Source organism: Actinia tenebrosa, unplaced genomic scaffold (assembly GCF_029948245.1).
Source record: "Actinia tenebrosa isolate PJP-AT-01 unplaced genomic scaffold, QUT_ActTen_1.0 PGA_scaffold1__47_contigs__length_23844297, whole genome shotgun sequence".
NCBI classification, from domain to species: domain Eukaryota; kingdom Metazoa; phylum Cnidaria; class Anthozoa; order Actiniaria; family Actiniidae; genus Actinia; species Actinia tenebrosa.
In genome coordinates this window covers 13,168,223-13,183,796 of record NW_028292578.1, presented here as the reverse complement: position 1 = coordinate 13,183,796, position 15,574 = coordinate 13,168,223, and the positions used below count along the sequence as shown (strand labels likewise).

Genomic DNA, 15,574 nt, shown 5'->3' with positions numbered 1-15,574 from the left:
ATCTCCTCGGACCACGTGGGGGACTTCGTGGTGGTGATGGGCTTGCTAACTTCATGGTAAGTTGGGTTAGCAGCTTCTGCTGCTCATCCAGCAATTTTTGTTGCTGCATGAGCCTCTCCACCAGGGCCTTCTGTCCTGCTGCAAGCTCTTGGATGGCATTTACTTGGTTGCTCTCCACCAACACCTCCTTGGCCGCTGCATGGCGATGTGCTCCTCTATCTGTGTCTTCCGAGCTACGATAGGCCTCTTGCCTCACCTCGTTGAAGGTCTTCTCGGGATGTTCTCTGATATAGCGCTTGAGATCCCTGCGCAACAGGTTGTCACGCAAGTTCTCAACGAATGTGTCTCTGAGGTTCTGGTCCTTGTTTTCCAGGGCTCCTACGTGTACTCTGGTTATGTGCTCCGCCATTGACATCAGGGCATGGGCAAAGTCCTGGATGGGCTCTCTGTCACCTTGTTTTCTGGCGAAAAACCTCTGGAGAAGCTGGGTCTTGGTGAGCTTCTCCCCGAAGACGTCTCTTAGAATCCTGAAGAAGCCATCCGGGTCTGTCCAGTCATCCACAGGCCTTAGTCGAACTTCATCTCGAGCCGCACCTTCTAAGCTATGGTACAGGAAATCCACCGCCTCTTGACCAGTTAACTTCTGGGCAGCCACAGACCTCTGTGCATCCGCTATCCAGTCTTCAAGCACTTTGTCGTCTCTGCCACCAGCATACTTTCTCAGCTTCTTCTCCCTTGGCACTGTCACTTGTACCACTGGTGCAGGAACAGGTTGGGCAGGGGGTCCTCCTTCAGCCTGCATGCCATCCAGCTGTGCCTTGAGTGCAGCCAATTGCTCTGTGAGTGCAGCCACAGCTTCTTCTGCCATGATTTCAGTCTCGTTCCCGTTGGTAAATAATCAGTAACTACTAATGTCAACTTTCTTGCAATCCCACTTCTGACACCAAAAATGTAACCGGCGGCAAGGCGCTCAGCTATGAATCAGATTGCAAGTGGTTTTGACAAAAGAATTTATTGAAAAATTCACACAACTTTACAATACATGAAAAAAAACGGGAACGAGATTACAGGATATCTCTTTACATCGAAGAGAATTCCTTGTCTTGATATGTGAAAATATCCGTAGACAACGCAACGTCTTCAAGAACTTTTACTACACTGATTTAAGCTTAGTTTGGGCCTACTTTTATGGGAAAACCTGCATTCTTAAGACCTTACACATCCTACGCAATGTTGCACGCCCTAGGCGCAAACAGGATGTCCCAAACACGAACTTACGTAAACAAGCGCCAAACCTAGGCATGACTCACTGTAATGTAATTACGTACGGAAATTATTTCTTGCTTACGCATTTTCCACGCAAACAGTTAACTAAAGAATTACATTCCTATGTGTACACGAGGCATTCCTAATTAAAAATATAGATTTATGACTAAATAATTACTGTCCAAAATAGTGTCTCTTGACTCTGTCACACATACAAACTCTGGAATTTTATTCTTTCTCTGACCCCCTATCCCCACTCCTTGGGAAATTCCAAATTGCTTTGTTGGAGGGGGGAACATAAGGATAATTTCTGGAACTACACAATATCAAATCATACAAATAACAAAACCAAATAATCAACAATGATGTAAATTCTTTATTTTTTTGCACATTTCAAAAAAATAATAGAGATTCCCCAAATGTAATAGAACATAAATTATTTATACCACTATGAAAAAATGTATCATATGCAGGAACTTCAAGGTCTTATTAATAAATTAATATGTACATAGATCATTACTTAAATGATGGAATACTCTCAAAGTTATAGCCCCTTTCTCCTCTTGTAGCCCTGTAGATGTATATAATATGGTATCCTGAAAAAGAGAGAGAAAGCATATTCAGATTTTTTATTCATTTTTATTTTATTTTTTATGAAGAAAGATAAGTTTAACATATATTAGCAAGAAAAAACCCAACACATATATAGAAAAAGTACAATGGCGATTACATCGTGGGAGATTACATTTAACATATTAGAAAGATGTCTTTAATATTGTTGGACACTCAAGAACGGTTTTTGATTTTGCTTTAAAGTTAAATGTGGAGAACCACATAGAAAAATTTACTTTATCAGACTCTGAAGTAAGTTGTTGGAAAAGCTGTGAGGAAATCGAAAGCAGATTTTGACATTGGGCGGCATATTGGGGACAGTGTGAGAAATAGTGAGAGATGGATTCAACAGATATTTGGATTCTTTTGATGGATAAGTGCAGAACTCCAGCCTAGAAGATTACAATGTTGGGTGAGATGGAGACAGACCCTGTAAATATAGAGCATTATGAGAAAGGAAACAGAGGGAGGGAAGGTTAATGCACTTGTATCTGGTCGACACCATTCTTAAAGCAAACACATACCTCCAGGGATGATGCAAATAGCAGCACATACAAAAAATATTATTGCTTTGTGATCTAACAACAAATTTCAAATAGAAATTATAAATATTCAACTAAGACTGTTTATAATGGAGGTTTAATAGACTTTAAATGGGTAGTTTAATTGTAATAACACTTACTGTTTTCCTCATCTTGTTGCACTGAAGCAAGGGCTATTCCAGCAATGAGAAAAACTAAAGAATCAACAACAAAAATACATATAATGAATACACAGTATGAGAAGCATAATTCTCATACTCATTAATAATTCATGAGTAAACCAGCCAATCAATGGGCTATTTTTAGGTCACACGATGTTACTTGAAACCTGGTAAAGTGCTGTGAAAGGAATGCATTCAGTCTGGAGTAACTGGAACAAAATTAATTTTGTTCCAGTTACTCCAAGTCGAATAATTAATGAGATGAGAAGTCATTTCAAAGCCTCCAATATCGGACTGGACGGGATTTCAAGTCCGCGCAATTAGTTCCAGTCCTCAGCTGCGCCTCGCACTGCAACTAATTGCTTTGACTTGAAATCCCGTCCAGTCCTCATTGTCGGCTTTGAAATATTACATCATGCTTACACTAGCTCTACTACTATGTCTCTACTAAGAATTGCCTTGGCAAGAAGGCTAAATTACTCCATTGAATATTATATTTCATAAGTTCAAATTTTTAAGAAGTTTTTATTATTTCAAAGTTCCACCAGAACTTTTGAAAAAGTAACAACGGTCAATAGTCATGCCTTACCAAATCCTGCAAGGAACAATAAAAATGCAGCAGTAACAGTTTTACAATTTTCTCTGACTCTTGGATGTCGTAACCAACTGAAACAGAAAATGTCAGACTTAATATAATACAAAAGTCTAGTCGTTCTGGCAGCGCTTTTGCACTAAATGGGGACACTTCACTCACACACGCTCCCAACACATTCAATGTTTTATGCACAACTCTCAACACACATGTTGAACACTAATATTGATTGGACTGTAGACCAGAGAACTCTAAAGCAGAACCCTGCAAAGGTCTTTTGGGTAAGTTCCTGAAGTCCCCTGGGCACTATATCTGTGCAACATGTCCATTTTGTAGGGGAGGAATCAGGACAGGAAAAATATGCCAAAGGTATTTTAAAACTGGTTTACCACAGGTAACCCAGTGGCTGAATGGAGATCATTGCAAAATTCCAATGGCATCAATTTACTACCAATACCAAAATACTTTGTGAGTCTTCTTTCTTATTCAAATTTGTATAATATAGTCAATAAGAATTGAATAAATAAAATGAAGTAACTTACAACAATTGCTCTGATTTGTATTCATCAATATTTTCTTCAGATCCAAACTCAACTGAAGCTGTTGTGCTTAAATAGAAAAAAATAGCCTTATAATATAAAGTGCTTATAATATATTATCACATCTAAGTCGTTATGGATTTATGTTTAAAACACATTGCTTACCTAAAACTTGCTGATGACGAACGGCCTTCATTAAGTAAAGAGCTGGAAGCTTCATCCTGTTGTACAATCAAGATCATGCATTTGAATGAAAGACTGTCTGTTTAGTGTCTGGACATGAATAACTGACAGGTAAGTCCTAGGAGTCATGAATATTGTGTATTCTGTCTATATTATTTTCACCATATTCTGAGCTTATATTATAATTAAAATTTAAGGTAACTAGCACCGAGGTCCACAGGAGCTCATTTTGAGGGGAAATAGACTCTGCAAGTAGGATGTCATATTGTTGCACAGGCATGTGGTAACTTAGCAATGCTGTCAAAATTATCCATATGATTTCAACAGTTGCCTAACAAATTAAATTTGTTTAATATGTACATGACTGTGTATCTGGTAAAAAAAGGTTTTGACTGGTTTGTTTATTCCTGATCATGAATTGTGGCATCAAAAGTAACATTCTAACTTGGCTCCCAGTCTAAAGAAGGGAGAGAAAGATAAGAGACTGGGCTCACAGGGGAGACCACATGCTGTAGAAACCCCAATAAACATTATAATATGGAGAACTAATATTAATAGCATACATTAGCTACTGATGTAATTTACCACTAAATCAGGATTTTAAAACACCAACACACAAATTATAATAATTAATAGGAAGGTATGACCTAGCTAGAGTAATAGATGTATAGATATACCTAAAATATGATTAGAATGAGATCTTTTAGCATGACTAAAACCAGCTATCTCTAACATCTGCTAGTTACTACGATTGACTCAAACAAACATTCAAAATGTGAATATCATTGCAGCCTTTTTGATTCTTTGTGATAATAAACCTGAAAAACATAGTAGGAATGTGCTAGTCATCTATATAAATCTATAGCTTACATCCTAGATATTTGTATTTATATAATATCTCAATATTTCCATTAAAAAAAAGATTTCCAACCTTTGCAGCTGAGGTATTCATCAGTGTTACAACCTTTCTTGATAAACCAGTTGTTAATTTGGCCTTTCAAAAGTCAAGACAACCATTTGTTTTACCAAATATTCCTTCTTCTTTTACTTGATGAAGCAATGATAAAATTTATAATAATTTAGACTGAGTTCTCAACGAGCAACAATGTCTGAAGAATTTGTATATCTGAGTCCAGATGCAAATACAAAAATCAATATTCATTCAAAAGAAGTAATAATTATTCAAAAGAATTTTCCTTAGAAGGAAGTCCACCTTATTAATAATTAAAATGGATTACAAACTTGTACCAATGATAAAAAACAACTTCCACATTATTTTTCTATTCATAGATTGTGTAGTATAATACTGAGCTAATAACTGGTGCTGAAAGCAGCTCTAGCTTTGGCTACAGTACATTCATTCATTCTTTATTTCATAAATATTATTGCAGTCAAGCTTGGCAGAGTTTAATGAGGAAGAATATGCATACGGGTATTTGTCTGTCTCAACCACACACAATTAAATAAGAATTTCAAATAAAATTTCAAATAAAATAGATAAAACCACAATTACCCATCATAGTCCTAATGCACCTATCAATGTCTTGCCCCAACGGGGGGAGCCTGGGGATACCCAGGGGCTAATGACATCCTTGAAAAAAAAAAGAGCCCCTTTTAAGGGCCATATAAAAATGTTTTTTTTGAGGGTTTTACTTTGAAAACGAAAAAAAAAGTGTCAATAAAAGCCTAGCAGCCCCTGTCACGGGCAAGGTTCTTATGTCAATAGCCCTTGTATGCCTGGGCTCCCCCGTTGGGGCAAGACATTGATAAGTGCATAACATGGTAAGACATAACAAGAAGGACAGTATATAAACATATACAAAGGAAAAGTAATGTGCTGCTGTTTATGCATACTGTTAATCACGAAGAACAACTACTTGGCTGTATGGACTTATTAATTCCATCTTTCCTAAGACCTCCCCTGCGAGAACGACTGGTAAAAGGATGCCATTTAATAATAGAACCTAGACTTGGCAGTGCGACATATTTACCTTTCTCTCTAGTTTATATCGAGTTTTTGTGAATCCTCCGGAGCCAAGATCTCGTTCATTTGACGATTTTTTTTTGCTGTATTTTGTAATCACATCAGGTACAGCTTGGTCGTCACTGTCGTCAATATTATCATAAAACTGGTCTTTCTGTGAGTGATTCGAGGCCATTAGTGAATAGCACGGGCGTTCATCTCCCTTATTCTTTTTTATAATCAACTTTTGCTGGGAAAAAACTGAATTACAGTAAAAAGGTAAACTTCTTTCAACTCGTTGAACTAAAACATCATCTTGTCAAAGCTGCGTACTAGAGCCCAGTTTCTACGCGGCGAATGATTAGAAAAAAGAGGGAGTGGTGGGAGAGGTAAAGTTTGACAAGGAAAACTTTAAATTTTCAAGCTGCTAGATTTTCATATAAGATACAAATGGTTTTATTTTTATTACACATTTACTTTTTCCTGCATGCTAAACCTACCTAAGTAACTGTCTACCTATCTATTCAAAGATTTAACTGAAGGTATGATACATGACTCATCAAATTCTTTTCTTAAATTTATTTTCAATTTTAAATCTATTGAGTCACATTTTTATATTGTAAAGTGTCTTTGAACTTAAGGATATCGACACTATATAAATTATTCCTTATTATTCCTAATTATTATTGTGACTTGAAATAGTGGCCTGGGCTGCCAATGGTCAAAATGCAGTTCAGATTTTACTACTGACAACCTAAAACAATATTTTGAACTGCCAAATGAAAAATACAATGGCAGGGCAAATTTTGCTCCATCAAAATTATTTGTCCTGCCAAAAATCAAAAGCTGTCTAGCCATTTTTTATTTGAGCCTTTAATTAAGGGGGCAAATTTAAAATAGCACTTTCCCCCAGTGCCAGGGGAAGATATGCTGTTAAAATTGCTGAAGTTGTTGCTGGTTTAAAAAGTGATGAAGCATGCATTCAATTTACTGTATCCCCATGCATTCACCTTGTTAAAATTAGTGTGCATTAATTATATCCCCATTGTTTTATGTCTTCATTTTAATATAGAGGTGCTCTTTTAACTCATTTCTGTTGTTCACTTTAATATGACTTTTTACTTTAGGGGGTAGGGTTATGTGACCTGTTGTTGCAAAAGGCCCAGGGGGGGGGGAGGTACTCCCCTATATTTGCTATACGGGTACGTGCCACCAAACAGAGTATGGTTTTCAGCGATTCTACTCAGCTGGAACAGGCTATAAGAATAGCGCTCGCTCTGGGACAGGGTATATGAAATCATGCTCTCTCCTTTCTGGAACAGGGTATCCATTTTTGCAATACCGGAACAGGGTATGATTTTCAGCGATCTTGCTCTGGAACAGGGTATGAATTTCAGCGATTTTACTCTGCAACAGGGTCAGGGTTCAGAGGGCTCAGCGGCACATCCCTACCCTAAACGGGCAAGAGTACCCCCCCCCCCCCCATCCTGTCCCATGGGTCTGGGTACAACACTTTAAATGATCTCTACCAGTTACTTCTTTTTTTCCATACCAGAAACTAGCTCCTCCAAGAAGAGTCATCATGACTCCCAACCAGCTCAAGACAGTTACATTGTTACCAAAAACAATAAGAGATGCAGCAATACAAAGCACAATTTTTATATTACCTAGTATGTGTATGGTAACAGCTGAAGCTTGTATGCTAACCAGAAAACCAAAGATGTTATAGCTAAAAGCTGATAAACAGCTAAGAATAACAAGACTGATAACCTTGGGATGAGGAACATGTAACTGCCATAGTTCTAACATGATGTGATACTCCAGAAAAAAACCAAGAACAAACAGAATCAAAAAGCTGGGAAAAGACATTAGGTACAATAAATAAATAGTTGTTTCTACACATTCTCCCTTTAACAGGTATTCTTGCAGTAAGCTTTTCAAACCGCGTAACAGGGTTGACATTACCGCACAGATGAAACCAAAAAGTACAAAATCAAGGTCGCCAATGGTGCTGAGGACAGCCCCTCCAAGTAAACCTGCCATGGAATACCATGAAAGTGATGTGTACTTGGATCTGAATTTGTCTGGCATTAGTATCATCTCGATAAAAAAAGTTGCTACAGGGGTGAGTGAACTGATCATCTGGATTAAAGGCAAACCAAGATATTGAAGAGCGACGTTTCCTAAAGCGATACTTAGCGAGAAGACGGCACTGAGGGCCAGAATTTTAATCCATATTCTGCGAGGAATGTTAAATAGAGCGTTTTGTCGGTTCGCAGGACTTAACAACATATGTCCAAAAACAAACGACGATAACATATGAAGAGAAGTCAGCAGGATCGGGAATCGTAAACCCTCTAACTGGAATAAGCTCTTGTTTACCACACTAACTAGAGTGTTTGAACAAAACCAACCAAGAACTACAGCAGTCGTAATGAATGCTCCTCTGAAATCCAAAGATGTTTTGCCCTTGGGAGACATAATACCGATAATACGTACCATGCTGCCTCACCGTGTTAACTTTACGAAGTCAAATAGCGAACAAGGAACTTGATATTAGACGTGAATAAGGCATATGGAAAGGAGATGAAAAACGAAGTACTCGCGCATATTATATGCTACCGAATCATTTCTATTAATAACCCATGCCACATATAAGTGGTTAACTTATAAAACCTTATATTTCGTACGTTTATTATCGCATGCCAAAAATGTTTAATGTCGGTCTGAGGATAGTGGAGATAGATAAGAACAATGAAACTATTACAGTCGTGACACTTTCGAAAAGCCAGTCCTTCTCTCATTCCTGCCCAACAAATACTAGAGTACAGACCAGAGTACATACAGACGTCTAGTACTAGTAGTACTCTGGGCGGGATTCCTGATTGCTACGCTCCTGGTAACCAGGCCTTATCAAGATGGCGTCCTCGAGTTCTGAAGAAGATGAAGAAGAAAGAAAAATAATGGCTGAGATTGCGGGCTGTGCTGCTAAAGGTACCTCCAGGCTCATAGGAATGACTCAATTTGATCGCTTTTTTTATTTATTTACCTTTTTTAACAGACTTAACCGAGGCCCACCTCGTAATTAAACAAATGGAGAGAGAAAATATAAAGAAATCCGGGAGGTATGTATACAGTATGTATGCAGGGCTGTCAACTCTCCCGGATAAACCGGGAGTCTCCAGATTTTGGACCGTATCTCCCGGTCTCCAGATTAGAGTATCAAATCTCCCGGATAATCCCCGAAGCTGGCCATTTCTTGTCTTGTGAGACTAGACTTTCACAACCATAAAATTCCAATTATTTCATGTTATTTGTGTTATTTTACATCGCTAACAAAATCAAAACGTTCCTCATAAACTGTTCTTGCAAGCAGGCCATTGTAATATAAGCGATAATCTAATTGGTCAGAAATAAACCAATCACATCAAATATTACAAAGCGAAAGACGCCTTTTCGCGCGCTTTTTGACGCGCTGTGACGTCATGTCCCTTCCCTATCAATTCTCCAGATTTGAATATCTCGGGGGTTGACAGCCCTGTGTATGTATGGCTGGTCGTCTAAAGGGATGATCATGTATTAGAGGTAGAAGGTGATTACAATCTATATCATGACGAATGGGAGTATTTGTGGAGATGGTGGTAGTGATAAAGTAGGTATCAACTGAAACCATCATCAGTCATATCCCGGGTCATATAGACTGGCATGCACAGGGTCTCAGGGGGCTTGCCACATTTGAAGAAAAAAGCAACCATCAAAACGCTGACAATTATAAATAATATAATGAACATATGTTGAAAGTTTATAAGGGTTGGGGGGGGGGGGGGGGTACTACTATTTTGGTACCTCTTAGGGTGTCACAAAATTAAACAGGATGGTGTGCGGTGTGCAACATAAGTAATAATTAGAAGGCCACTAGTTTATCAGTTTATAACTGTAAAGTGTTTTTACCCTCTGTAAATAGAGTTATTATTATTATTATTATTATTATTATTATTATTATTATTTTATTTATTATTATTATTATTATGACAGCAGTGTAAAACTCTTGTATGCTCCATACAAGTGACACAATAGGGCGCTAAGCGTAACCTAGAGGCCAAATTAACCCTAATTAAATTCTAATTACAATATTGTTAATAAATGACAATAAAATATGTTGTGTCTAAATTTATAGTTACTAATATTCCAAAAAAAAAAAAAAGAAAAAAAAAGAAAACTTATGAAGCATAAAACCTATATCCTAAATTCTGAATACAATTAGAATATTTACTAAAATTAGTGATAAAATGGGATTGATAAATCCTAAATCAAATCTTATATGAAATATAAAATGTGACTATATATGAAATCATTAATTTAAAGGTCTAGTCTATTTGTTTATGTAAAATTGTTTGATGGATAAAAATCCTATAGATGATTTTAAGTAGCTGTGCTCGTGTTTTTGCAATTTTAAATTTATGTTTCATGTAATTCTTTCCTCCTTGAATGCAAATAAACTATTGTTGTTGTTCAAATATCAAAGTATTTAAGTATTGAATATCATCATTATTATTAATATTATTATCATCATTATTATTATTATTATAATTAATATTATCATCTAATAAGACATGCATAGACTATTAAGGTTTATTTAAATAAAGTATCATTATTATCATCATCATCATCATTATTTTTATTATTATATTATCATATATCTTTTTCTTTTCATTACTTTTTTTAGGGTGTCATGTTATTTCATATTACTGCAACTCAGGTCGATTAACTCTGTACATCAATAACGTTTATGACTAACAACAAATTCACTACACTGGAAGTGTGCCAGTGAGACATTAAATGCTTCTTGAATTTCTAAACAAATAATTTTTCAAACATATTTCATGTATTTGGATTTTTTGTTTTGATCTGTTCTGCAGACTGCAGTCTGCGTTTGTTGCACACTGGGTAAAATGCTGGTCTCTCAACTTTGGGGTCTAGGGTTTTGAGTCCTTGTTTCCCCATGTGAGCTTGAGTTGGTTGGCACTCTTTATGACTCCAAGGGTTTTTTGGCCCTTTGCTTTTCCTCCCTCCCCCAAATCAACACTAACTAATTCAAACTGGTTAGAGCTGTGGTCTGGGGTTATGCAAGGACTGTGTAGTGGCTGCCAGAGGAGCATTCACATGCTTTCAGTTGGACTCCATCGAGATGCACCACTGCCGTACTTTGTGGTAGTGATTAGCAGTGACACGTTGGTTAGAGCTTTCGTATCTAGTCTATAAATCATGAGGAATGAGTAGTATAATTTTATTGTATAGTATCCCAGGTCCAGTGGGACTTTACGGTTTACTTCATACCATGTGGATTAGAAGCAAGCCGTAACATATATCTCTTAGTCAGTAGATATAGATTTACTGCAGTATACTCACACCAGAGCTCAATTTGGAAGATAAAACAATCAAAGCTTACTTTACAGAGAATCATTTTATTAAGGGAATTAAGCAAGGGATTAGTAACTTGCAGCCTGGTAACTAACTGTTGCAAAAGGTCTATAATTAGTGTGATATGATTGTACTTGAATTTGATAGTAACCTTAGCTAACCACTGTACTACTAACCATAACTACAGGAATGAGAAGGATTGTGATGAGGAAACACAAAGCAGCAATTTGACTCCAGAAATCAAGAGACATATAGCCAAAAAATTGTCATCTTATCTAGATGGGTAAGTCTTTGACTCTATTTTAAAGTGATATTTTTTTCACTTTATTTCATATCTTGCTCTAATATATGTTTCTCTTCTCTTGATTTCCTTACCACAAGGGTTTTTCTCTGTGCTCTCCAGTTTTCCTGACACCATAATGTAAATGCAATATATTTTACATTGATTCCAGGGAGTGATTGCTCAGTCTCCCAAGCTAAAGGCTCATGATTAAAGCACTTGATGTCAGATTGAATTAGAATTTAGGAGTTGACTTTCATAGAGGGAGGAAAGCCATAGAAAACCCCTTTAAAACATAGAAGAGAACAATAATATGAAGCAACCCTACTCACATACAACACTGAGCCAAGGAATCAAACCTGAGTTGCACTGGTTAATGGTTAGAGGCAGTGCATTAGCAGCACACAACATCTGTGCTTCCCTAATGTGCAGAAAGTAAGCTGAGTATTGTGCATTATAAATTGTGAACGTAGAGTTAGTTAATGTAGTGTGAACCTCACATATGGAAAAGCCGCTTATATGGGGAAGGACATTTGTAAAACATAAAGTTATTGATGAAACATGAATTGCAGCTGTATAATTATTTGTCTGGCTTAATACAGCATATTATATATTATCAATTATTACATTAAATGACACATTATGCAATGAGTGTGGCAATTTGGGCAGCTTTTATTAATTTTATTTTTGGTAGGTCTTACCTAGTTCATTGCAAGAAGAGTTACTTGTAGATATCCAAACCATTATGGGTTATAAAACTGATACTAAAAACTATTATCAACCTTAAAAACATTTATGGACATTGCTTTGTTGTTCATGCATTTTTACCACAAAAAGAGTGAATTTCCATTCAATCTTATGAATAAATAAATTCAGGCCTAGGGCAAACGTTGAACTTTCCATGCACCAAACTCATTATAAACAATGGATATCATGTGATAATGATGCAGCATTCTTTGAATTAATTAAGTTCAGTGCATGGAAAGTTCGACGTTCGCCCTAGGCCTCAGTGACCCCCTTTAATTTCTTATTACCTCATTGTACTTCCAGTTCATGTATGATAAGTACTTTTATCTTGCATTAGATGGAATATCTTTTGCCTGTGAACCTCTGATGTTGGGGTTGTGCATTGTTAAGTAGCATTACAATAAACCTTTATCATTTCTTTATCAAGAAGATTGAAGTTGTCCTTCAGTAGCATTGATGTGATATTTGTTTGTCAGTCTTTAAACTTAAAAGTAATATTAATTTCATATTGTTGCTTTTTCATAATTGATAGCTGTATTCAAATAGAAACTGGTTGCACCTTCAAACAAAAGAAAATAATGTCACAGGTTTCTGGCATACATTTATTTTGTTTGTCAAAAAACAAGCTCCTTGATGTGGAAAATGACTATTTGAAAGAAAAACAGCCCAAAACCCCAAAGCGGTCACACCAGTCTTCTTCAAGCTCGGAATCAAGGTAATGAAAATGTTTATTCTATTAAATTTCATTTTTCTGAAACTTTCAGAGAGAAATAGCTATAATTGATATCTTTGATGTAAAATATATGCTAACAGTCAGCATAATTACATTCATGAAACAGCCTGAAAACTAAGCCTTTTTGTTATTCACTGTTAACTTGTTGACTCATTATGATAATCTCAATTTTTTTTAGTGATGGATAAAAAACTTTACTTTTCATTTATAACATTAATTTTTTTCCTTTGTACCTTGAAATTCAATTCCTGCAAATGAAAATAACGTGTTAGCAAATATGCATTGTTTTTACAGTGACAATGAAGAAGACCTGACAAGGTTTCAGGAAGCCACTGTTTGTGGACAATCAATCATTGATAACAGCTGTCCATCTATTGGTAAGGCACATAAACAGTCTTCACTTTAAAATTGGATTTTCCTTCCATTATCACATTTTTGGACAAATATCCATTAATAAAAACTGTGTTTACACAAATATGTACATTATTTAATGATATGAACAAGTATGTACACAAATAGCATATATAACCTATTTCAAAAAACGTTGTCGGTGACGGAGATCTGAAATCTGAGACCGAAAGGAATTGTGGGTTGTAAGCTGTAAATTGTTTGTAGTTTTAATTAGTAGTTCGCAGAAAGTTAATATCTTGATATACTAACTTTGAGGGATGACCTGCGCTGGCAAACTATCTGGGTAAGTGTATATTGAATTTTGAATGAGAAAATACTCAGTCCTCCACAATTCCAATCGGTCTCAGATTTCTGATTTCAGATATCCAACTGACAATGTTTTTTTAAAATAGGTGTACAATAGGGAGGCATTGATTTGAGTCATTCTTGACCTAGCATCAAGGAAGTATAAACCAGATAAGAGAGACAGAGAAAAATAAATTGTTCCTGGTAAAAAGTACTTTGTTGCAAATTGTAAATTACCACACCTGCGGCTTTCAACTTTGATAAAAATTAATTTACAAGGAAAAAACTGATTATTTTAAGGTTTTCGCTAAGTCTTTAAAAAATAAACAAGATGTTATTACTATTTTATTGTGAAATGGTATTAATAAACAATATATAATATATATATATATATATATATATATTATATAATCCCATGAGAACACACCAAGCAAGAACATAAATTCATGTGGTTTGGACTGAACTCCACAAGAACATAAATTTATGTGGTTCGCCCTGATTCTGTAATTCTGAATGGTTTTTCCTCCCTCCTCTCAAATCAACTCAAACTGGTGGCTCCCCAGGCCTGCAACAAGGACTGTTGGCCTGTCTATAGATGTTTCCTGAGTCTAACTTCAGAAATTTGTTTTTTAAAGATAATGGCGTTCACAGAGAGAACAGCAACAAAAAGAAGAAAAAGAAAAAGAAGAAAAAAGACCAAAACAAAGTTAAAAATAAAAATGTATCAGAATATGAATTTGATAATTTAAAAGACAGATGGAAAGAAAAATATCAAAATTGACGATAACTTGCAAAAATTAAAATGAGTACATGTAATAATGAACAGTTATAATAATTACACTTATTTCTTGTTTTAAATATGTGTTTATAGTAAGAAGACTCACTATAAATATTGAGCCTTGCCGGTATTATGTATAATAATGGGAGGTTCTTACATAGCTCATTTATACAACTTCTCAATGTGCTTTACATTTTTATGACCAGTGGAGGACTTTACTGGCTGCATATTGAGGCGCTATTAGCAGCCGTGCAGCTTACAATCATGAGCAAAATTAGTACATTAGTGTTATTCCTCCAAATTGGGAAAGGCTGTTGAACCAGGAGACAATCCCCTATGCTTACACCAATATTTCAACAGGTTCTTTTATGTCCCCCATTTACTGCAGGTTAGGAAGGGTTGGGAGACAGGGCCTACAGTTTAAGGTCCTTATCTGAGAAGACGTGAAAGTCTAAGCATTTTCAGCTATTATTACAAAGGCAGTACATTCTCAGTTATTTTAAGACCCTTAGTGTTGGACCGGCTGATGCTCTTACCATCTGAGCTAACCAGGTGGTGACAATGACAGGTGCCACTCATGGGAAAAGACAATGACAGGTACCACTCATGGGAAAAGATGGAAGTTCAGGGGATTTAATTTAGTATATATATATATATACTGAACTCGGCAAACACATCTGGACTCTCAAGAACAGTAATATCGGCTACTCCATTTTATGGCACGTCCTATCTCCAAGCTCCGCCTACAACAGCTCCAGCAAAAGATGTAACCTTTGTCTTAAAGAAAAGTTTCTAATAATCTATCGACCGGAACTCTTATCATTAAATAAGCGAAGCGAACTTGTATCTTCATGCCGCCACAGAAACAAAGCGTTACTACGCAACAGCTAAACTATATCCACTAATTAATTATGTATACTTTTTCTATATAAATGATAGTAACAAATATCCTTATCATTAAATCCCCTGAAGAGTGAAGCAATTCACGAAACAGGCTTGTCGGGAAAAATGTTGTATTGACTTTTTCTTCTCAAACAAATATTCTGCTCTACTTCTATCGA

The 15,574-nt window shown here is 36.1% G+C and overlaps 2 protein-coding genes across 3 annotated transcripts; one reads left to right on the top strand and one right to left on the bottom strand.

The window, feature by feature from the left end:
- Positions 1–996: 996 nt before the first annotated feature.
- On the bottom strand, positions 997–6,194 carry LOC116289678 (transmembrane protein 134). Of its 2 annotated transcripts, none has more exons than XM_031696630.2 (7): positions 5,887–6,194; positions 3,878–3,933; positions 3,716–3,781; positions 3,171–3,247; positions 2,561–2,614; positions 2,403–2,456; positions 997–1,862 (listed from the first exon to the last, which is right to left on the bottom strand). In XM_031696630.2, the coding sequence occupies exons 1-7, from the start codon at positions 6,052–6,054 to the stop codon at positions 1,783–1,785; spliced, it is 555 nt and encodes a 184-aa protein (XP_031552490.1). In that variant the 5' UTR covers positions 6,055–6,194; the 3' UTR covers positions 997–1,782. The 2 variants fall into 2 exon arrangements, with proteins under 2 accessions (XP_031552490.1, XP_031552492.1); XM_031696632.2 differs by lacking the exon at positions 5,887–6,194 and adding an exon at positions 4,827–5,032.
- A 2,445-nt stretch (positions 6,195–8,639) lies between these two features.
- On the top strand, positions 8,640–15,522 carry LOC116289677 (uncharacterized). The gene is made up of 6 exons (XM_031696629.2): positions 8,640–8,852; positions 8,920–8,983; positions 11,467–11,562; positions 12,839–13,021; positions 13,334–13,416; positions 14,371–15,522. Exons 1-6 carry the CDS (start codon positions 8,777–8,779, stop codon positions 14,514–14,516), a joined length of 648 nt encoding a protein of 215 aa, XP_031552489.1. The 5' UTR covers positions 8,640–8,776; the 3' UTR covers positions 14,517–15,522.
- Positions 15,523–15,574: the final 52 nt, after the last annotated feature.

What these genes read in the sequence shown, in the direction of transcription:
- LOC116289678 (XM_031696630.2), bottom strand. Translation starts at nt 6,054, where the DNA reads ATGGCCTCGAATCACTCACAGAAAGACCAGTTTTATGATAATATTGAC. An exon ending in GATATAAACTAGAGAGAAAG is followed by an intron (nt 3,934 to 5,886) that starts GTAAATATGTCG and finishes ATTGTACAACAG; the next exon opens with GATGAAGCTTCCAGCTCTTT. An exon ending in TACAAATCAGAGCAATTGTT is followed by an intron (nt 3,248 to 3,715) that starts GTAAGTTACTTC and finishes TTTCTGTTTCAG; the next exon opens with TTGGTTACGACATCCAAGAG.
- LOC116289677 (XM_031696629.2), top strand. Translation starts at nt 8,777, where the DNA reads ATGGCGTCCTCGAGTTCTGAAGAAGATGAAGAAGAAAGAAAAATAATG. An exon ending in TGCGGGCTGTGCTGCTAAAG is followed by an intron (nt 8,853 to 8,919) that starts GTACCTCCAGGC and finishes CTTTTTTAACAG; the next exon opens with ACTTAACCGAGGCCCACCTC. An exon ending in TCTTCAAGCTCGGAATCAAG is followed by an intron (nt 13,022 to 13,333) that starts GTAATGAAAATG and finishes TTGTTTTTACAG; the next exon opens with TGACAATGAAGAAGACCTGA.